The sequence below is a fragment of the Gymnodraco acuticeps genome, unplaced genomic scaffold, assembly GCF_902827175.1.
Source record: "Gymnodraco acuticeps unplaced genomic scaffold, fGymAcu1.1, whole genome shotgun sequence".
NCBI classification, from domain to species: Eukaryota; Metazoa; Chordata; class Actinopteri; order Perciformes; family Bathydraconidae; genus Gymnodraco; species Gymnodraco acuticeps.
This window is the reverse complement of record NW_022992118.1, coordinates 1-24,153: the sequence shown is the minus strand read 5'-3', so window position 1 is coordinate 24,153 and position 24,153 is coordinate 1. Positions and strand designations below refer to the sequence as shown.

Below are 24,153 nucleotides of genomic sequence, written 5' to 3'. Positions count from 1 at the left end.
TTATAATAATTAGACGTCAAACTACACTTATATTAAACGTCATGCCTCCTATACAATTTGTGTGCATTAAATGGTCTTAATTTATCATATATTTACTTAGTAACGTTTTTACTCAACCAGGGCAACTTCGGATTTACTTTCCTAAAATCTTTTAGGACTTATTGGGCACAATAGTGCCATTTATAATCATAAGTGATTGTATGATGACCAAAGTGTTCTCGTAAAGAACTTTCTGCCACCTCAATACACCGTGTTGCCATTCAATAAGGCTCTTTTCTGCTCATTAAGGCCTTGATTTACAGACATTGCCTATTTTCTTCAGCACTTCAGGACAATAGTGGCATTTATTGAGTGATTTATGAACAATAACACATCAAACTAAAGTCATTATTAACTTCCTGCATCCTAAAACTATTCATGGACCCTTGTTTATCTTTTTTCTTTAATATTTGGTAACTTTTTTGCTCATTAATGCCTAAAAAGCGAATTTAGTCAAAGTCACTTCGCCTTTTATTTAGTGATATAATGAATAATTAGACTATAAACTGCACTCGTAATGAATTTAGCTAAATCCAAAGCATGTTTATCTCACATGTATCTCACTTCTTATATATTTCGTTTTGCTTATTAAGGCCTAAAACGTCGGTTTTACTGAACGATACTTACCTACTTGTTTCCAGGAGGTGACATTCAAGTGATATAAATAATTAGACAGAGGGAACATCCTGCTTCCTAACTTCAATATGAGCCCCTTTTTTTTCATTTTATTATTCTGTGTGAATCTTTGCCGTCCTGTTTGTTCACGCTTACCCTGTTGCTGCTTTGTACAACTGAATTTCCCCTCGGGGATTAATAAAGGTTCATCTTGTTTTATCCTATCCTTCATTTATCTAATCTCTTATATAATCGTTTTCTCATTCAAACCTAAAACATCGGATTTACTTAAAGAGTCCATTGCCAAAACCAACTCACGCGCAGGTGCCAAATACTTCTGATCCCTAAAGCATGACGCATTTGTTATTTGACAGCCATTCAACCCGTCCAACTAATAACTCAGGAATGATGGTTTAAAAAAAGGACAGAGGAGTATTACGCGCTGATTCTCCCAAAGCAGCACCTTAAGGTGACGTGTCCATTTCGATTGGATTATCTCTGGAGGGCTTTTTGAAGTCTCCGCACCACTGTCACGCAGCATTTCCTCCATCTTTGATCTGGAGACCCTGAACACATGAGATTAATGCGCAAATTGGATTCCCCCCCCCCCCCCCCCATGATCCCCGTGGAAGAAAAGCCATAAAACAACAAGGAGATTTAGCTCTCTGCTGCTCTCAGTCCATTGAACACGACTTCACGTTGCAGCAGCTGTAATACGTTTTGTATTAGAAATCCAATTTAATCGGAGTAATTTGTTCATTATTTCTGCATGAAACCGGAAGGGAAAGTCAATTTAACATCACCAACACGTCAGTTAATGGATTAAAGAGCCTTAAACTGTTAGTGAAAAATGCAACATGTGAAGTAAAGCCAGCTAAATCTTCAAAACAAAACATCATCTTGTGTTTCAATTTCTGGACTCCTAAACGGTGACACAACTGAGTCTGAACATCTTGGGTGGCGTCTTTAATGATTTGTACTTGGCCACTATAGTTTTTAGCAATGTCAAAGCAATTAGATTAAACAAATTGGATCAAAAATGAAGTTTTAGTTCAACATTTTTAGAAATGCGCTTATTGGATTTCTACCAGATTTCTACCACACCTCCGCAGGGTGGCTGGTGTCTCCCTTAGGGATAAGGTGAGAAGTTCGGTCATCAGGGAGGGGCTCGGAGTTGAGCCGCTCCTCCTTCGCGTCGAAAGGAGCCAGTTGAGGTGGTTCGGGCACCTAGTTAGGATGCCACCTGGGCGCCTCCCTAGGGAGGTGTTCCAGGCATGTCCAGCTGGGAAGAGACCAAGGGGTAGACCTAGGACCAGGTGGAGGGATTATATCTCTTCGCTGGCCTGGGAGCGCCTTGGGATCCCCCAGTCAGAGCTGGTTGATGTGGGGAAAAGAAAGTTTGGAGCTCTCTGCTGGAACTGCTACCCCCGCGACCCGACCACGGATAAGCAGGAGAAGATGGATGGATGGTTAGATGAGATCAATGTCACTCGTGTTTGTTCGTTAGGCATTCAGCTGGAGTGAGGAAGCAATTAGCTTAGCTTAGCATAAAGACTGGAAGCAGGGGGAAACTGCTAGCCTGGATTTTCTTGCCTATTTTATTCAATAGTGGCACTTATTGTGATTTTATGAAAGATTACGCATCAAACTAAACTCAAAATGAATTTCCTGCAGCCTAAAACTTTGTGTAGCACTTTTCTGCAGATTAATGCTCAAACGTCGAATTTAGTCAAAGACACTTACCTATTTTAGGACTTCTTGGGCAAGATTAGTGCTATTTATTTAGTGAAAGTATGAATTATTAGACTACAGCCTGGCTGTCCACATATTACACCAGCAACTAACATCTGTAAAGCTCACTTATTGACACAATGCATCTCCTTTCACCCAAACACACCTCACCTTAAATCAGATAGGTTTGTGTAGACTTTTGGAAAATATTGAGCTGGTGTGGAACTGAACGTTTCCCTGATGGCAGCTCCAGCTCATTATTCATCGCAGAGACATGAGGTTGATATACATCTTATTTCACTCTGAAGAGAAAGGGTAAACTCATATTTACCCAAAAATGCTTATGTGATGCATCAAGTACTTGAAAGAACACACCGGCTCAGACCGTGCATAGCTAGTTTTCCAGTTCAAAATAATGCAGGTTTCTGCTCATGATATGGATCCACTCTCCTGCACCCTTCAAATACACCTTTTTGATGAAAATCGGGCCGGCTGTTTTTCCGTATCGCTGCAGATAAACAGACCAGCCAACCAAAAACATCATCTCCTTAAATAATAGCATCTTGTCTGAAAATGATCACATATTCACAATTTTTCCTTGAAAACAAACTTCAGATTTTAATCTTAAATCCCAAAAGAAAGAAACTTTAATTTAAACTCTTTGAACACAAACAAAGACTCAGAACTACAACTTAAAAAGACAAGAGAAAGTAGAAAATGAGAGCAACCGCACAGATAAAATAAAACGTCTCGTCAAAACACTTTCCTAAATCAGTCGTTTCATAATCCAGTTACTCACCGACCGTCATCAGAAACTAAACACTATGATGGCTAACATGATACACATGCTGTTTTTAACACACACTCCTGTGGTTGAACACACACTCCTGTGGTTGAACACACACTCCTGTGGTTGAACACACACTCCTGTGGTTGAACACACACTCCTGTTGTTTAACACACACTCCTGTGCATCTGCAGCAGAAGCAGCAGGACGGACGCTCCCAGCGCGCTCAGTGCGACTCCGGACAGGAAACGCTTCCTCCCGATGCCGAGCTGAGGAAGCGGACTGAAATGTTCAACTTCCTCCATCTGAGGAAGAGGAAGAGGAGGAGAGGTTTGCATGAGAGAAAGCACAACAAATTAACACTTTTCTAATTAATTCAGTCAGTTCAAGTTGAAAACATTTTCTATCTAGCCCAGGAGTGGCCAACCCGCGGCTCCTCAGTTCATATCGAATTGTAATTGTGTTTTTTTCCCCCCGCATATGTATCCCAGTTCACAAAGGATTCACAACACACAAGTTCCAGCCCAATCGTTACAGAGTTTTCAACAAAGAAGTGCTTTAGCCAATCAGAATGCAGATCCTGCAGTACTGGAGGCGGGCTTTACTGCACTCGCGATGTGACCGTGAAGGGAGAGATCTGCTTCCGATCGGCAGAAATATAACTCCGATAAAACCGTAATAACTCAATATAATGTTGTCAAATCAAAATGTGGTATATGTGTATGTGAGAAGGCCTGCTCCCGGAGAGCTGGCTACTGGCACAGAAGGGCTCCTGAATTTGGTGATTCGCAGTAAAGAAATAAACAAGAGAGAAAGTCAGCAGAGCTTCTGTCAGTCAGAGGGTTAGGTAAACGTTGAGATGTCATGTGAGGAGAATTAACTAAAATACACTTCATTTATTTACATTTACTTTTAAATGACGGTCATGAATGTGTGTGTGAGATACAGACAGAATAAAGGCCAGGCATATTTTTATGAAATGATGTGCCCTTTCATGCATTTGAGCCCCTTCCACATCCTCTGCACGTTTCAAGAAGCAACATGCATAGTAAGATAACTACTTTTTTCAAATGTTTTGAACTGAGAGTTTGTGTGTGAGACACAATATTAATGGTTGACTATAACTGCCTCTGGTCTTAATACTGGTAGGAGAGGTTTAAGTCCATTTCTGTCAATATCATGGACTGTGACTGTTATAGGAAATCTGGCTGAACGGAGGCATGTGTTTCTGTATGTGAGAGGGTGTGTGTCTATGGGGTGTGTCTTTGAGTGTGTGTGTCAATTATTGTTCATTTTTAGATTTTCATTTTGTATGTGTGAGAGATAGAGAGGGAGCTCACAGAGGAAGAGAGTGAGGGAGCTCACAGAAAGGCTGAGAGCAAAAGAGAGAAGGAGAGAGAGAGGTCGGGACATACACCCAGCATGTGTGCCTGTGTGTATGATGTGGCTCTTTACCTCTGATTGGTTGGCCACCCCTGATCTAGCCCAATAACTTATGTACATAAGCTTGAAATCTACCCTTCATATTTCCTCTTGGAACACACACACACACACACTTCTCCGTCGCTGCCCCCTCCCTCTGGAACTCACTCCCACGACCCATCAGAGACTGCACTGACCTCACCACCTTCAAAACACTCACCTCTTCAATCTGGCTTTTAATGTGTGATTGTTTTTGTATTATTTGACTTTAACTTTAAATATTTATATTTTTTTGTTGTTCCTTTATTTTATTTTATCTTCACTATCTCTGTAAAGCGTCTTTGAGCACCTGTAAAAGCGCTAACAAATTAAATCTATTATTATTATTATTATTATTAATTGACCACCACGATAAGTTGTTACTTTTGTTAAATGAACATCCTTGTGCTTTGGAACTCATGTTTACATCAATAACGTTCCTAAAGCACACTTCTGCTTTCCCGTCTGGTTTCGTACTCATACCACTTGTTCCCTCACTAACACACACACACGTATCAACGTGGACACTAGATGGCAGTAACAAGCATCATCTCCATTACTGCTTTTTGTACTACTTGTAAACTTTCTTTCATTGCAACAACACATATGTACCGATATATATATATTATAGTGTGTGTCACAGCTTGAGTAGTGAGAGCTCTAGCAAACGAAGAGATATGAGTTAATCAAGAGTGTGTGTGTTTCAGGAGACAAGGTTACATGTTGTGTGTGGATCCCGGGCTGTGAGCCAGTGGTTCCAAATGGACTCATTGGCCGTCAGATTCTTGTCTGACACACGAGGATCCCCCATACCTGAAGTACAACTAATGACACACACACACACACACACACACACACACACACACACACACACACACACACACACACACACACGCCGCCTCCTCAGCTCCCTCCGTACCTCCACCTCTCCGTTTTCTCCCCTCTTAAACTCCCTCACCTCACCAACCTGCGTCCTCTCTCTCCCCCCGCCCCCCCCACCACACCCCTCAACTTCCCATGTGCCCCGTCACCTTTCCCCCCCCCCCAACCCTCCCCGCCTCATCGTCTTGGTGCTGACAGCTCGATGTCACAGCGGCGCTGACTTATGGGCTGTGAGGATTCTGCCCTGTCAGGAACGACTCTCTCCTCTTCACACACACACACACACACACACACACACACCACACACACACCACACACACACACACACACACACACACACACACACACACACACACACACACACACACACACACACACACACACACACACACACACACACACACACACACACACACACACACACACACACACACACACACACACACACACACACACACACACACACACACACACACACACACACACACACACACACATACCTGTTGGAGCTCGTCAGGATTCATATATACACACACTATGTTCTGCACCTCTTTTAATCCTCAGTAGTAAGAGGCGCTCAGAGAGGAATTCAGATTGACGTGAATGTGTTTCAGCCTGAACGATGTTATAAACGGTTAAAAAAAAAAAGACACCATCTATCAGATCATCAGGCATGTATCCAAATCATTGTCAATGTTGATAAGCTGTGAAGTTTGTTATACCGGCATCAACTTGAACATTATGAACAGTTGCAGAATAATGAGCTCAGCTGTGTGTGTGTGTGTGTGTGTGTGTGTGAGAGTATCATTATACAGAGCTAAGTACTACAATATATAAAGACTAAATAATGATTTGCTTGTAATATAATGTTGTTGTTTCCTGCACAAACATAAAAAGAAAATAACATGGAACACATATTTATATTATTATACGCCGCCAAGTTAAAAATATATTTGCTGACTCCAGAAACCAGAACATTGATTTTCCTATAAATGAACTGAGAGACAAATCAATCTAAAATCTCCCTGTTAGCTTTTTAAACGAACAGTAAGGGGTGTGTGTGTGTGTGTGTGTGTGTGTGTGTGTGTGTGTGTGTGTGTGTGTGTGTGTGTGATGGGAGAAATAAAGAACCAGACCTAAATAACTTGTGTGTTTTCAAGAACGAGTGTACTTCATGTTTGTGTATCTATAGATGTACTGTGTGTGTGTGTGTCTAAGTCTAAAGATGTACAGTATATTTCATGACTGTGTGTGTGTGTGTGTGTGTGTGTGTGTGTGTGTGTGTGTGTGGACCTTGCAGAGAATGCTCCGGAGGCAGGTGACCTCCTTCTGCAGGTCTCTGGTCTGGATCACCAGCTGGTTGCAGACGGCCTGCGCCTCCCTCTTCGGGTCCAGAGAGAAGACCAGCTGCACGGAGACACAGCTCAGGTTAGTAAATATAGAATGATATAGCTGCTAACAAAGCTACCGAGACATTAGCAGACAGAGGAGGTTCATCACATGCGTGGACAGAATTAAGTGTGGGAATATTTCAATTCAATCTGGATTCTTTTAGATATTTACTTGTGCTTTACGTTACTGGTTTAAGCGCTCCGAGAAGGCTTCACATGGGCACCTTCAACTGAGTTAGAATATAACGTCAACATGCCTTTATTGGCCACTAAGCTGCTGGTGACCTTCTACCGCTCTACCATCGAGAGCCTATTGACACACTGCATCACAGTGTGGTACACCAGCTGCACTGAGGCCGACAGGATGAGGCTCCAGAGAGTCGTAAAAGCAGCACAGAGGATCATCGGCTGCCCCCTCCCCTCCCTGATGGACATCTACACCTCCCGCTGCCTCAGTAGAGCCAAACACATTGTTAAGGACAGTTCACACCCCGGCTTTCACCTGTTCAACCAGGCGCTACAGGTGTATCACATCCAAAACAATCATCGTAAATGTGACTCTGTACATATATATCATTATTATTATAAATACATACTATTATTATTTATTACATTATAGATTTTATTTGTATACTCCTGGAAATAAATACTGCACTTTATTCCTTATTCCTAAGTATGTATGCTGCGTGTATTTGTTGTCTTATGTTGTGATGTTGTTTTGTTTGATGGCACCTTTTGAAAGGGAGAAGCATTTATTTATCTCATTGTACATGTATAATGACATTAAACGATTCTATTCTATTTAGGGCTGTCAAACGATTAAAAATGTTAATCAGATTAATCACAGCTTAAAAATTAATTAATCATGATTAATCACCATTCGAACTATGTCCAAAATATGCCATTTCTGTATGTATATTGTTGGGAATGGAAAGATAAATGAAAGAAGGCGGATATATCCATTTAACATACAGTATCTATGTTTATTATAACATTTTTCTGCGTGTCAAAATGAAAGACAGCCCACACACCTATCAATCATCAAACCGTGGGGTCTTAATTCATTACGTGTTGATTTCTATCAACGGGGGAGTACTTCAGGAAAGTCGACGGGGGGGGCGGCTAGTGGAGTACTTCGTGACCACAGAGTGTGAACGTTGTGATCAGCTGTTTTAGCGCAGTTCTCCAGTGAAGGGGGGGAGTCTCCCTCCGCAGCCGGTTGGCGTAGTTTTGGCACAATTCCGTTGTACAGACCGACGTTAACAGCAGCCCTGTCTGTGCACACGGAGACCGACTCTGTCGTCCGGTGATCTAACCGCCTTCTGGAAAAGCTTCACAAGTACGTCGGTACGCAAATGCGCTTTGTGACACAAGTGACGGTACGCATTTCAGATTACGCACATAACCTGCGTACCAGTTATGTGCACCCCTGTACTACAGCAAAAGTATTCTCCGTCGGGACTTCCTGCAACAACACCACGCCGTTATCAAAGATGTTCTATTGAGAAGACGATCACTACGTGACAAAAGTTTTCAAAACCGTGGCTACTGAAATCAATCTTATAACTGCTGTCTGTGCAATTTACTCCGCGTGAGTTGGCAGACTTTATTTTGCTTCCTTTAACATCATTTTTCATGGTGGGGCTAATCCATTTCTTGGTATGGGTGTAGCCTACCCCAGCCATACCCTGGCGCTGCCACTGGTGGCACGTATGGGGCGGGCCATTTTGCACATGCGTTAAATATTTTAACGCAATTAATTCAAAAAATTAATTACCGCCGTTAACGCGATAATTTTGACAGCATTAATTCTATTGTAAGCTCTGTGGTAAAATATTAGGGCTGTCCCGAATAAAAAATTTCGGGCTCCGGATATTCGGTAGTAATCAGCAGCGAATATTCGGCCCACGCGGGGGTGCGTAGTAATCTGCAGCGAACCGCTCCAACACGTGTATTTCGGTTTATTCACGGCATTCATTTTGTCATTCTACAGTATTGTTGTTTTATAGTTATTTGTTAATGTAACCCAATTTGTGTTCTTTGAAATTGAAAAGGATATCGCATTGTGTTTGTTACTTTAGTTGCAGTTGTATATGTCTTAAGTGTAATTTGGCTTGGCTTCCTATTTTTTACGTATATGCTTTTATTTTGAAGGAGAGTTAGCGCTGTAGACAGGAAGTTGTTGTTGCTATGGAAACAACGTGACGGAGATTAACGGAGAAAAGTAATATCTACATATAAAGACGGAGAAAGTAAACAATAAAGTGTATGGTTAAGTGTTAGCACCCCCGAAGAGGCACAAGCTCTTACGTTGATATTGGAGTTTTCAATAAATTCAGAATAAAAAAAAAACGAATAACGAAATTGAAACCCGAATAGTACTCCAACAAACGAATATTCGGGTACAGCCCTATAACATATACAATCTTTTTATTTTACTTGGAGAAACAATGAGGTAGAGACATCATTTACAGTGTAGCTGGGTAAAAAACTGAACCTAGGGACCAGAAAAACCCAAAGAAAAACTAATATCAATAACTAACGGATAAAGAAATTGGAATATAAGGCAAATTAATCATTTACAAAAAGAATGGCTGGAAGGGACATTTAAAAAAGGACGTTGAAGCAGCTGCACAATGAAAAGTTACCCATCCAAGCTTTGTAAAAAACAGGCAGCCCCTGCTTTATGAATTATAAAAGTGTTTGATGATGAATATATTTCCAGTGCACCACTACAGAGAAACTCACCTGAGAGGCTTGGCGGGGGAATCTCCCGTTGACGTCCTGAATCTTCTCCGTCAGGTAACAGCACTGCTGCCTCACGCTGATCAGGAAGTTTTGCAGGTCCTCACTCCTGCAAAACAGACAGCAAACAATGATGTACATAAAAAAACATTTTTCTTTTTGATGCAAGTGCAACAGGCAGTTTCTCACCACCTTTGTTTCTCTCGTCGTAAAGTCGGCACTTTATTTAACGTGTTTTTGGTTAAACGCCTGGTGAACAAGTGTCTAAATGAGACGACTAAAGGTCATTAGCCGCCTTTAGCTTAGCGGTGTTGACGTGAAGTCATGTGACCGTGCTGTAGTTCCTTTATAGCCCAACATTAGCCGCCTTTAGCTTAGCGGTGGTGACGTGAAGTCATGTGACCGTGCTGTAGTTCCTTTATAGCCCAACATTAGCCGCCTTTAGCTTAGCCGTGGTGACGTTAAGTCATGTGACCGTGCTGTAGTTCCTTTATAGCCCAACATTAGTTCCTTTTAAGACATTAACTGTTTCCTTCAGGTGATTGCATTTAGACTTCACAGATTGTTTTGATATGTGGAGATGATCCTGCTGAACAAAACAGGCTTTTTTCTGCAATATTTATATTATATATATGGAAAAATCCCAAAGCTTTTTGTCTAGGGAGCCCTTGTGATGCTATCTTCCAGGTTGGCCTACAAAAATGTCACCACTCTATCGCAGTTCTTTCAATTGAGATTACAATTTCAGTCTGCAGAAAACAGTAATTTACATAACTGATGTGGCACAATGTGAACTCATCGGACATGTCCCAGACGTTTTTGAGCTTTAAAGCGAAGGTCAGAAGGTTCTTCTTTAAAAACTGAGCCCTAATTAGACGTCATCGTATAAAAACAAGGGAAGGCCTGCTGAAGATGCCCACCACTGACAGTCAGACAGATTAATAGTGTTCACATTCTCCATTCCCCCCTCTCCAAACCGTAGTAAACCCAGCAGGTGGTCGAGCCCAACGCTGTCCTCCCTCCCTGAAAAACATCCACCTTAAACGATGGTTATTCATATTCATCCGACTCTTCCCATCCCCTGGTGCTGTGGGATATTGATATAGGTCTTATCTTAAATGCTACATTTCCCGTGGTGAGGGGACAGCTCCTCACACTCTGTCAGAGGGCCGAGTAAACACTGTCAGTCCTCCGCCTGCTGTTAGTTTATCTAGGGAGCGGAGAGTGATGATGGGCCCCCGGTGGGAACATCGTAGAATGGGTTTGTAGATGCAAAGGAACATTATATTTTCTACGATCGCTGATAGTGGATGCATGTATGCCACTTTGTCAGGGAACTGTATTTATCCAGGGAATGCTATTTGCCATTTTTCCACCAGCAAGCGCCATTTCATAGCGGATGATGGGAACGGGATGCATGTTTATTCACTGCACTACTGTGTGGTAGATTCACACCAGCAGTATTTCAGTCATTTTTATAAACTTTCTTAGGACGTGGTTGTCCTGTTTTTTGTTTGCAGGATAAATAGGATGAAATAAAGACATTAAATAGCGGATGAAAGGTGTCAGTTTTCCTGCAGGTGCATGAGGGAAAAGATGGCAGCTAATACAGCGGAATAACTCCATGGCTTTAGATGTGCTGAGTTTTTTAACACTCTGCTAACTCTGCCACATGACGCCTCTAGATCGAGCCGGAATAGCTAACAGGGCTTCACAATACCTGACTAATTTCACAGTCTTTTAGGTCCAACAAATGTCGTTCTTCATGGCCTTCAAGCTACTCCGAGACGAAGGATTTTGCTTATGAAACCTTGCAAAGCTGCACTTTGTTTGGCATGTCTGTTAATCCTGTTCTCTTGGATAATGAAGCACAAAAGGCTTTGTCTTTAGCATTTACCCTCACTTTGAGACATTCGGGATTGTGGGAAACGGTATCGATCTCTGTCTGTACACACAAACTGAAAGATTGACAATAAAGTTGGATTTCTGTCAAACAAGTGGAGGCTTCCCTAGAAAAACCAGTCCCACCGTAGCACTGAGTTAATTATCTTATTATTAATAATATTTCTAACTGTTAACATGCGTTTCATTTTTATCCTCCAGGCCTATTTTCTCTACAGGTCCCTGACATAAGAAGTTATTTGCAGGACTAATTTTCCAGTGTGAAATAATGATCCCAATAGAGGAGATCTGTCCGTGTTGAAGCCATCCATCCCTCTCATTTAAAATCCCCTCTCTCTCTATTGGACGGTGTCTCTCTCCGTCCTGCAGAGGAGTCGTGAAGTGATGGGGTGCGCTGCGATGTCTTTGTTTGGCCTCTGCCACCGGCTCTACTTTCTCATCGCCTCTCACCCTACAAATCATTACAGCTGCGCTTAAACCATTAGCGCCTGGCTCAGGGCTGGGAGAAGGAGAAGTGAGGGTGGGATTACGGAGCGAGGACAGCGCGGACAGCGAGATGCTCCTGATGGACGACTTTACGCAGAGGAGGACAGATCGGCATTACGGGGAGATGGAGGAGGGCTGGATGCGGGGGAGGGTTAAAGGTGTGCGGCTGACAAGTGTTTAAAGTTGTGCTACTATAGTCAGCTTTGTTTTTGGCTCAGCGCAGTGTTTGTGGACGACTCTGTCTTTGCATCTGACAGATAATACGACATGTTCTAGCAGACAGAAAAAGGATGTTCACTGTAAAACAAGTGGTGGAATTTAATTAAACGTAGTCAAAGTACTGCACTTAAGAAGTATTTTAACATACTTGTACTGTACTATTTCAACACTGTGTGCAATATAAATATCATTGCCATCATTACAAAACACTCGCTGCTATCTAACATGTGCAATATTATTAATATTAATAATGTGCTATGATAACATTTTTCGCAACCCTCATAGTTACTAGTCGCTTTGTTTCTATATAAAAACACATTCATTTCAAACCTTTATTTAGACAGATAGGTCCCTTGAGATCATGGATCTCTTTTACAAGGGAGACCTGCATCAATTTAGTTCCACATGAAACATAAAAACAAACAATAGAGGACATCATATTTACATATTCAGAGTCAAGGATTGGAGCGTTCACAGAAGCAGAAGTACAGTCAGTGACAGAATCAAACAGAGAGCCACAAGACACAAAATGCTTATTAAAGCAATTTAGCATAGTAGCCCTGTCTGATATAGTGCCAGATGCTGTGGTGAGGCACGGAGGTAGCTCATTTGGGATATCACCAGTGGAAATCGATTTTATGGCTTTCCAAAATGTCCTAGGATTATTCAGGTTTTCTGTGGAACTTTGATTTAGCACTTTTTATTTGAGATGTGAAGCTATTCCTTAGCTGCCTAAAGCGCAGCCATTCTACCTCTGAGCCTGATTTCCTAGCCTTAGCCCAAGCATTATTTCTCTCATGAAGGAGACTGGACCGCTCAGCAGAAAACCAGGGATGGTTTCGTCCCTTCACTCTAAATGTACGCAGAGGTGCATGTCTATCTATAATTTTCATAAAACCAAAATAAAAATAAGACCATGCAGTTCATCAGCACACATTACATGATATGATCCAGTAGAGTATTACCTCTTATTTCTTTAAGTATTTAAGATGATGTCCACATGGAAAAAACTACAACATTAAATGCTCTTCGAAGTATATTTCAGGAATAAAACCGGGTATTATAAAATAGCAATAATAGTATTACCGGTGGTCTTTAAATTGTAAGACACAACCATCTTTAAGGATTATTTGTGATGAGTAGAGACAGTAATGTAAATAGCAAAAGTGGTGAGAACGAAGCCTCTGATCAGATGTTTTATATATTATTACAGTATTTATTCTACTTAACAGCATTAGTTTAGCATTGTTTATCTTATTCTGTCTGTTATGTACATATTTGTTCAATTTCTGCAACTTACTTGCACTTTTCGGTCAATTTTCTTTGGCACTACTGTTTGTCCTTTCGTCTTCAAGTATTATTCATTAAACATGAATGAATTGTAAAGTATATTGTACGTTGCATTGATAGAGGAGGATTCATTGCCAACAACTAGGCTGTAGCTATTGTGCAAATTGCAAACAAAGCCTATGCATCTTTAGTCAAATCAAGCTCTTCTCGAAAAGTAAACTAATCCTCAAAAGTAACAATTAGTTTTAGCGCATTTTAAGATACTCATCTCTTACCTTCCCTCCCTAAGTCCAAGAGATGTGAGCTTTACCTACTTGCTAGAAGGTGATTAAATGGGAAGATACTGTACCTCCATCTCATACTCACTGGATAAGAGTCATCCTTTTTTTCCTGAAGATGGAAAGGATTATTTCTCTGAGTGGCTCCTCAAATACATTTGGGAAAATATGGGGCCCTTTTTTCAAATTTGCTAGAGGATAAAGTCCCCAATCATTCCTGATCCAACTTTTGCATTTTGGAGGACACTGGACGGGTTGTCGCGGGAAGGAGGTGCCGTACTGACATTTAGTGTTTATCATTGACCTTTTTGTTTTAGCTGACTGGTTTTCTATTTTTTGTTTGTGTTTGTCTTCTGTCTGTGTGGGATTTAGTTTGCTCTGGTGTTAAGCAGTATTTACTTTGTTACTCTACCTATTTTTCTATAAAGTGAAGATTTGTTTACCTACTTTTGATACATGCTCTGATAGAACAACTGTATGCTGTTGAAAAAACATACTAATCTATAGAGCGGTGAGGTGACGAGTCCTAACACCCGGAAGTGAGTCAGCATTTTACCACTTCCTGTTCCCTCGTCTCAGAGCCAATGGGATCTCTCCATAGGGTTGTGGAAAATATCTGGAACTAAGGTCTGTGGTTGAAACACATTGAAGAGACGGATCATGTTTTGTTCTACGACATTAAATCATCAGCAGTGACCCCACTGGTGATTTCTGAAGAGTTGACGTGTCTGAAAAACGATGGTTGTTAACAAGTGGCTGAATAGGACTACAGAAGTTGTCCAGGCCGTTTTACGTCATTACGCCGAACACGTAAACACTCCTCTAAGTTAGTTTGCCCTGTTCTTCTTGAAAGCAAGTCCCTGCCTGCTGCAAACTGTTAAAACAAACGCTTCAACTCGTAACATTTAGAATCTGTATTTTGAATATGGATCTTAAGTCGGCGTGACGTTGAAGTCGTGCTGCTGTACTCGGCTGTAGTTCCTTTATAGCATAACGTTAGCATTTAGCTTCTGGCGATTACATTTATGATTCGAAAATTATAAAAGTAGGGTAGACATGTGGAGATTATCCGGCTGAACAAAACGTGCATTTATCAAACAGGTTCGTTTTCAACAGATCTTATTTCGAGCTATTTTCCAAAATCCTGTGGAGAAATCCCGTTGCTTTTTTGACGAGGGAACCAGCAGCTTACTTCCTGGTAAACACGTCACCCCTGCACCGCTCTATTGGGTACAGGTGTTTGATTGCCACTTCCTGCAGTGCATTATGGGATACCTTACCCACTTTCTGCAGGTCCGGGGAAGCTGATTGTGTCCAAGTCCACTTTGTCCAGAAGCATCTGCTGCACAGCACTCAGCACTTTCTGCTGGACCTCCGGGTCTGTGATGCCCACCTGACAGAAACAAGTATTTTCTCATGTTGTACGTTCAGAGAAATCATCAAACTGTATGATACATATGTTTCTACAGCTGCAGGAAGCTTTACCATGCTTTATTGAGCTCACTATCTAACACAAGGCCAACTGCAATACTACATCAAGAGGAAATATATTGATGTGTCATTTCTAACATGTGTTTTTGTTACCATGACGTCTGACAAACTTCTGGACTGGCATTTAACTTCCGTCAGTTATTAAAAAAGCACACTTTGTAAAAGACATGCATCAATTGCAACAGGCTTTCCCCCTGATAAATAAGATCAGATGTGATTTATTGATCCCAAATTGGGATTGTGTTGCATAGCAACAGCATAAAAAACAAGACAACCGTTGACCGTAACCCTGATGGTCTGACAAAGTTGCTAAATGTGTTGCTTTCTAGGAATATAGTTGCTAAGAGGGACTGGAAAGTTGCTTTCTAGGAATACAGTTGCTAAGAGGGGCTGGAAAGTTGCTTTCTAGGAATACAGTTGCTAAGAGGGGACTGGAAAGTTGCTTTCTAGGAATAAAGTTACTAAGAGGGGCTGGAAAGTTGCTTTCTAGGAATACAGTTGCTAAGAGGGGCTGGAAAGTTGCTTTCTAGGAATACAGTTGCTAAGAGGGGCTGGAAAGTTGCTTTCTAGGAATACAGTTGCTAAGAGGGACTGGAAAGTTGCTTTCTAGGAATAAAGTTACTAAGAGGGGCTGGAAAGTTGCTTTCTAGGAATACAGTTGCTAAGAGGGGCTGGAAAGTTGCTTTCTAGGAATACAGTTGCTAAGAGGGACTGGAAAGTTGCTTTCTAGGAATACAGTTGCTAAGAGGGATTGGAAAGTTGCTTTCTAGGAATACAGTTGCTAAGAGGGACTGAAAATTTGCTTTCTAGGAATAAAGTTACTAAGAGGGGCTGGAAAGTTGCTTTCTAGGAATACAGTTGCTAAGAGGGGCTGGAAAGTTGCTTTCTAGGAATACAGTGCTCTAAGAGGGGACTGGAAAGTTGGCTTTTCTAGGAAGAAAGTTACTAAGAGGGGGCTGGAAGTTGCTTTCTAGGAATACAGTTGCTAAGAGAGGACTGACCCCCAAAATTTGCTTTCTAGGAATAAAGTACTAAGAGGGGCTTGGAAAGTTGCTTTCTAGGACTACAGTTGCAAGAGGGGCTGGAAAGTTGCTTTCTAGGAATACAGTTGCTAAGAGGGACTGGAAAGTTGCTTTCTAGGAATACAGTTGCTAAGAGGGACTGGAAAGTTGCTTTCTAGGAATAAAGTTACTAAGAGGGCTGGAAAGTTGCTTTCTAGGAATTACAGTTGCTAAGAGGGCTTGGAAGTTGCTTTCTAGGAATACAGTTGCTAAGAGGGGCTGGAAAGTTGCTTTCTAGGAATACAGTTGCTAAGAGGGACTGGAAAGTTGCTTTCTAGGAATAAAGTTACTAAGAGGGGCTGGAAAGTTGCTTTCTAGGAATACAGTTGCTAAGAGGGACTGAAAGTTGCTTTCTAGGAATACAGTTGCTAAGAGGGACTGGAAAGTTGCTTCTAGGAATACAGTTGCTAAGAGGGATTGGAAAGTTGCTTTCTAGGAATACAGTTGCTAAGAGGACTGAAAATTTGCTTTTCTAGGAATAAATGTTACTAAGAGGGGCTGGAAAGTTGCTTTCTAGGAATACAGTTGCTAAGAGGGGCTGGAAAGTTGCTTTCTAGGAATACAGTTGCTAAGAGGGACTGGAAAGTTGCTTTCTAGGAAGAAAGTTACTAAGAGGGGCTGGAAAGTTGCTTTCTAGGAATACAGTTGCTAAGAGGGACTGAAAATTTGCTTTCTAGGAATAAAGTTACTAAGAGGGGCTGGAAAGTTGCTTTCTAGGAATACAGTTGCTAAGAGGGGCTGGAAAGTTGCTTTCTAGGAATACAGTTGCTAAGAGGGACTGGAAAGTTGCTTTCTAGGAATACAGTTGCTAAGAGGGACTGGAAAGTTGCTTTCTAGGAATAAAGTTACTAAGAGGGGCTGGAAAGTTGCTTTCTAGGAATACAGTTGCTAAGAGGGAATGTTGCCTGGAAAGTTGCTTTCTAGGAATAACGTTACTAAGAGGGGCTGGAAAGTTGCTTTTTAGGAATACAGTTGCTAAGAGGGGCTGGAAAGTTGCTTTCTAGGAATAAAGTTACTAAGAGGGATTGGAAAGTTGCTTTCTAGGAATACAGTTGCTAAGAGGGGCTGGAAAGTTGCTTTCTAGGAATAAAGTTACTAAGAGGGATTGGAAAGTTGCTTTCTAGGAATACAGTTACTAAGAGGGACTGGAAAGTTGCTTTCTAGGAATACAGTTGCTAAGAGGGACTGGAAAGTTGCTTTCTAGGAATACAGTTGCTGAGAGGGACTGAAAAGTTGCTTTCTAGGAATAAAGTTACTAAGAGGGGCTGGAAAGTTGCTTTCTAGGAATACAGTTGCTAAGAGGGAATGTTGCCTGGAAAGTTGCTTTCTAGGAATAACATTACTAAGAGGGGCTGGAAAGTTGCTTTCTAGGAATACAGTTGCTAAGAGGGACTAGAAAGTTGCTTTCTAGGAATAAAGTTACTAAGAGGGGCTGGAAAGTTGCTTTCTAGGAATACAGTTGCTAAGAGGGACTGAAAAGTTGCTTTCTAGGAATAAAGTTACTAAGAGGGGCTGGAAAGTTGCTATCTAGGAATACAGTTGCTAAGAGGGGCTGGAAAGTTGCTTTCTAGGAATACAGTTGCTAAGAGGGAATGTTGCCTGGAAAGTTGCTTTCTAGGAATACAGTTGCTAAGAGGGGCTGGAAAGTTGCTTTCTAGGAATACAGTTGCTAAGAGGGACTGGAAAGTTGCTTTCTAGGAATAACGTTACTAAGAGGGACTGGAAAGTTGCTTTCTAGGAATACAGTTACTAAGAGGGGCTGGAAAGTTGCTTTCTAGGAATACAGTTGCTAAGAGGGACTGGAAAGTTGCTTTCTAGGAATAAAGTTACTAAGAGGGACTGGAAAGTTGCTTTTTAGGAATACAGTTACTAAGAGGGGCTGGAAAGTTGCTGGAAAGGGGCTGGAAAGTTGCTTTCTAGGAATACAGTTGCTAAGAGGGAATGTTGCCTGGAAAGTTGCTTTCTAGGAATAACATTCCTAAGAGGGGCTGGAAAGTTGCTTTCTAGGAATACAGTTGCTAAGAGGGACTGGAAAGTTGCTTTCTAGGAATACAGTTGCTAAGAGGGACTGGAAAGTTGCTTTCTAGGAATAAAGTTACTAAGAGGGACTGGAAAGTTGCTTTCTAGGAATACAGTTACTAAGAGGGGCTGGAAAAGTTGCTTTCTAGGAATACAGTTACTAAGAGGGGCTGGAAAGTTGCTTTCTAGGAATACAGTTGCTAAGAGGGACTGGAAAGTTGCTTTCTAGGAATAAAGTTACTAAGAGGGACTGGAAAGTTGCTTTCTAGGAATACAGTTACTAAGAGGGGCTGGAAAGTTGCTTTCTAGGAATACAGTTGCTCAGAGGGACTGGAAAGTTGCTTTCTAGGAATAAAGTTACTAAGAGGGGCTGGAAAGTTGCTTTCTAGGAATACAGTTGCTAAGAGGGACTGGAAAGTTGCTTTCTAGGAATACAGTTGCTAAGAGGGACTGGAAAGTTGCTTTCTAGGAATAAAGTTACTAAGAGGGGCTGGAAAGTTGCTTTTTAGGAATACAGTTGCTAAGAGGGGCTGGAAAGTTGCTTTCTAGGAATACAGTTGCTAAGAGGGACTGGCAAGTTGCTTTCTAGGAATACAGTTGCTAAGAGGGACTGGAAAGTTGCTTTCTAGGAACAAAGTTACTAAGAGGGGATGGAAAGTTGCTTTCTAGGAATACAGTTGCTAAGAGGGGCTGGAAAGTTGCTTTCTAGGAATACAGTTGCTAAGAGGGACTGGAAAGTTGCTTTCTAGGAATACAGTTGCTAAGAGGGACTGGAAAGTTGCTTTCTAGGAACAAAGTTACTAAGAGGGGCTGGAAAGTTGCTTTCTAGGAATACAGTTGCTAAGAGGGACTGGAAAGTTGCTTTTTAGGAATACAGTTGCTAAGAGGGACTGGAAAGTTGCTTTCTAGGAATACAGTTGCTAGGAGGGACTGGAAAGTTGCTTTTTAGGAATACAGTTACTAAGAGGGACTGGAAAGTTGCTTTCTAGGAATACAGTTGCTAAGAGGGACTGGAAAGTTGCTTTTTAGGAATACAGTTACTAAGAGGGGCTGGAAAGTTGCTTTCTAGGAATACAGTTGCTAAAAGGGACTGGAAAGTTGCTTTCTAGGAATAAAGTTACTAAGAGGGGCTGGAAAGTTGCTTTCTAGGAATACAGTTACTAAGAGGGACTGGAAAGTTGCTTTCTAGGAACAAAGTTACTAAGAGGGGCTGGAAAGTTGCTTTCTAGGAATACAGTTGCTAAGAGGGACTGGAAAGTTGCTTTTTAGGAATACAGTTGCTAAGAGGGACTGGAAAGTTGCTTTCTAGGAATACAGTTGCTAGGAGGGACTGGAAAGTTGCTTTTTAGGAATACAGTTACTAAGAGGGACTGGAAAGTTGCTTTCTAGGAATACAGTTGCTAAGAGGGACTGGAAAGTTGCTTTTTAGGAATACAGTTACTAAGAGGGGCTGGAAAGTTGCTTTCTAGGAATACAGTTGCTAAAAGGGACTGGAAAGTTGCTTTCTAGGAATAAAGTTACTAAGAGGGGCTGGAAAGTTGCTTTCTAGGAATACAGTTGCTAAGAGGGACTGGAAAGTTGCTTTCTAGGAATAAAGTTACTAAGAGGGACTGGAAAGTTGCTTTCTAGGAATACAGTTGCTAAGAGGGACTGGAAAGTTGCTTTCTAGGAATACAGTTACTAAGAGGGACTGGAAAGTTGCTTTCTAGGAATACAGTTACTAAGAGGGGCTGGAAAGTTGCTTTTTAGGAATACAGTTGCTAAGAGGGACTGGATAGTTGCTTTCTAGGAATACAGTTGCTAAGAGGGACTGGAAAGTTGCTTTTTAGGAATACAGTTGCTAAGAGGGGCTGGAAAGTTGCTTTTTAGGAATACAGTTACTAAGAGGGACTGGAAAGTTGCTTTTAGGAATACAGTTGCTAAGAGGGACTGGAAAGTTGCTTTTTAGGAATACAGTTGCTAAGAGGGGCTGGAAAGTTGCTTTTTAGGAATACAGTTACTAAGAGGGACTGGAAAGTTGCTTTTTAGGAATACAGTTGCTAAGAGGGGCTGGAAAGTTGTTGCTAAACCTAGCGAGAAAGTTGCTAATTTGGAGCACAACGTACACAATAATGAGGCGACCTGCATGTAAATCTGACCACAAGCTGAAAATACATGAAAGAATCTCAACATGGTGATAATGACCCAAATGTGTGCCGTATGAGGTGCACCAAACACACTCCCTTTTCATTTATTCACCACTTACGACACATATCAGGTCGGTTAAAGTCTACAGAAGTATAGTTTATCTAAAGAATCCTAGAAAACACTCAGAGTTTCTGAATTGATCAGCTTCTAAATAGCCGACAGACGCACTTTCACTCTACCTTGTCAAGGTCCTGCTTCTCCATGGTCAACAGGTAGCTCCAGGTGATGTCATTCTCCTGTGTGTGTGTGTGTGTGGAAAGGAAATAGATGAGTGTGAAAATGGAAACACCGACCGAATCAAAACTTGTACGGCTGAAACAGATGTGCCTGCATGAGGCTTTGAAAAACAATCTACCTGCACCCGTCAAACCCGACCTCATTTATCAGAGCGGCTCTAAAACTGAGTTTGAATCCAGCACAAAGCAGCACAGTGGATCCATTATGGAGTCAAATATGTAAACCTGTCTCCTCGTGACAGGTTCCAAAGCAAATGTCAGTCTGCCATTAACGCAGCTGTGCTTCCTCATATTTAGGATCACAGCATCTCACCCGTGGATCTAATACTGTAACAGAATATTATCTCTGATCAGTGTGTGGGAATTGAAGAGATGGGGGAACAGATAGGAGGCAGTGTGCGCTCATTTTAGGCCCGCAGGAGAACCCACATTTAATAGAAATTGCATAATGGATGATAGGGGCGGGAATCACCGGGCTCCCCACGATACGATACCATCGCGATACGATATATTGCGATATTGCAAATCACATGCGTCATATCCATGTCCGTCTTCCCCTCCTGGTTAAAAAATGTATTTGCAATATGAATAGTTTATGTAAAAAACCCAATTTGTGTTCTTTGAACCTGAAAAGGAGATGGCATTGTTTTTGTTACTTTCATTGCAATTGTATACATGTCTTAACGTAACTTCCTGTTTTATATACGACCATCTTTCGGAGGGATATGCTACAGTTTATAAATATAAAAAAATAAAGTTTATATAATAAAATATCGAGCGTCCGTGTATCGATACAATATCTCCACGCAAGGTATTGCCATACTATGCTGTATCGATTATTTCCCCCACCCCTAATGGATGAGTGTATTTTCAAATATCAAGAAGCAAGATGTTTGCTCAAGGCTAAACATTTGTTAAAATACCATTTTGGATAAAGTATTGTGGAGCTGCAGAGATCTCTCCGCCTACAAATCTTACTCTGCAGACTTAACAACACTTATTTGTTTAGTTTAAATCCTCTTGAGACAATAGAGAGGCGAAGTCCCTCCTTTTCCGGGGGAGCTGCATGGGACCTTATTTCGGAAAAAGTATGTATTGAAGTCAATGGAGAGAGAAAAGTTATCTTTCGATCCCGTTTGAATTGTGCCACGAATTACACATATGATGTTTGTCAATTTAAAAGATAATTTTGCAAGTCAAGAAAATTAAAATGTGTCGTAAAACTGTGAAGTAACACTTTGTTTGTGTGAAACCGCTCAATGAACTACATCTCCCGTCTCGCACCACACACCAAGACGGCCGTCACGTTTCAGAATGAGGCGGAAAGTATTAAACGAGGTGAAAATCTCTACAGGTCTGGGCATGTTGAGAGCTGTACACACACACAAGGGGAGTTCGTCGGTTCCGTGAGAGCCAGCATGCGGGACCGGGACTCTGGGATTTGTAGTCTTTCTAATTGTGTATTTTCCATAGTCTTATATTTCTATAGTTTTAGGACAAATTATTTGTTAAGGTTGACAAACATCATATGTGTAATTCGTGGCACAATTCAAACGGGATCGAAAGATAATCTCTCTCTCCATTGACTTCAATACATAATTTTTCCGAAGTAAGGTCCCATGGGTCGGAAGGAGAAGGGCGGGACTTCGCCTCTCTATCACACCATCATCATATAATATATGTTTTAATGGGAATACGAATAAAGTAATAAAAAAAACGCTCCATCCCTTCAAAATCGTGAACAATGACTTCCTCATCATATCGTAAGTGCAATATCCGTCAAAAATAGTCACAAAATCCCGCAGCCTTAGCACAATTTAGAGATGAATACATATTTCATAAACACATCGATATACATCACTTCAGGCATTCAGTACTTACAGTCATGATGCCGGAGAGGTGGCCGAGATTAAGGCCGTGAAGGAAGAGCTCAAGGTCATCGAGCTTGGTTACACTGAAGAGCAGATAGACGACTTTTAGCAAATTAATGATCGCTATGTCATCAATAAAAACCAGCTGAGAGTAGACATGCACTAAAACTATGTAAATAGAGAAGTGTAGGTTCTTCAAAATGCACATTATTCATAAAAACAGAGCAGGGCTGCACGATTTGAGAAAAATATCGCATTGCTAATTAGAGATTTGGATATCGCACAAGTCCATATTGCAATTTTTATAATTTGTTGGTTGTGCAGCCGTAGCAGTGACATACTGAAAAGAGAAATCATCCTTTTAGCTGCAAGTTCCTCAAATCAGGAGGAATAAACCATCCTGAAGTGTCCTTAAACAATGACTTCCTGTAGGAGGTGAGATAAGATTGTACTTTTTTGATCTTATCTCGCCTCTTCTACAGGAAGTCATTGTTTACACTTCAGGATGGTTTATTCCTCCTGAACCTGCTATTTAGGGATGCTCCGATCGATCGGCCGATACTCACTCTCTGCCGATCGATCGGAGTCTCTAAAAATGCCGATCGCATGACGTAAAATACATGACACTTTTCTCTGTGGGCGGCAAAGCAAGCTCGCCAAAATGGCTTCACCGGTCTGGCAGTATTTTAAGGTGTCCGAAAAAGACAGTAAAATAGCGGTATGCAACGTGTGTGAAGCAGAAATCCTGCAGCTCCGCCCGCTGTGACGGACCGGAGAGCGGAGCAACACACACACTAAGAGTTAGACCTAACACACTTAGCTATTTGATCTACCTCTGGAACAAAACTAGTTATTAGGGTTGCAAAACTCCGGGAATTTTAATGGGAATAAACTTGGAATTTTCTAAATTGAAGGTTGGTTCTTCATAGGGAACTTAAATATAGTCGGGGAAAGTATATTTTAGCATAATCTTGACTAAAGCAAACAGATGCCATTCAAGTACACTTGAATATCCATGCCATAGCACACTGCTTACGGCATGGCTATTGAGACCACACAAAGGTTCGCAACAGGCAGAGTGGAAAAACTGACACAGAGCCATCCTCAACCAGGCTGGTCAGTGACACTGAAGAGGAAGAGGAAGAGGAAGAGGAAGAGTGTGATGTTGATGAGGCCCAGGAAGAGCCCGTTGACTGAAAGGGTTTAGCAAAAACGCAGAGGATCGCTTGAACCTAGAAGGTTTGCATGTTTAACGGAACTTTGTGGAGGGAGAGGGCTCTTTTCGTTTAACATTTTGAAGGGGACTTTGTGGGGATCTTTGGATGGGGGGTGCATTTATTAATGAGTGGGGTTGGGGGGGGATGAGTAATATTTAACTCAACATTCCTGTTTTCGTTCTTCAATGAAACAAATAATTGTTTAATAAAATAATTAAAACTTGTTCTGTTCTACTTAAAAAGAG

The 24,153-nt window shown here is 41.4% G+C and overlaps 1 protein-coding gene across 1 annotated transcript; it reads right to left on the bottom strand.

Moving 5' to 3' along the window:
- Positions 1–3,023: 3,023 nt before the first annotated feature.
- asz1 (ankyrin repeat, SAM and basic leucine zipper domain containing 1) lies at positions 3,024–22,774 on the bottom strand (the record flags this gene model as incomplete). Its single annotated transcript, XM_034203170.1, is given in 6 exon segments — positions 3,024–3,477; positions 6,809–6,922; positions 9,655–9,760; positions 15,107–15,219; positions 20,764–20,820; positions 22,702–22,774. Coding segments are annotated over 6 exon segments (601 nt in total), but the record flags the coding sequence as incomplete, so codon positions are not given.
- Between the last annotated feature and the right edge of the window lie 1,379 nt (positions 22,775–24,153).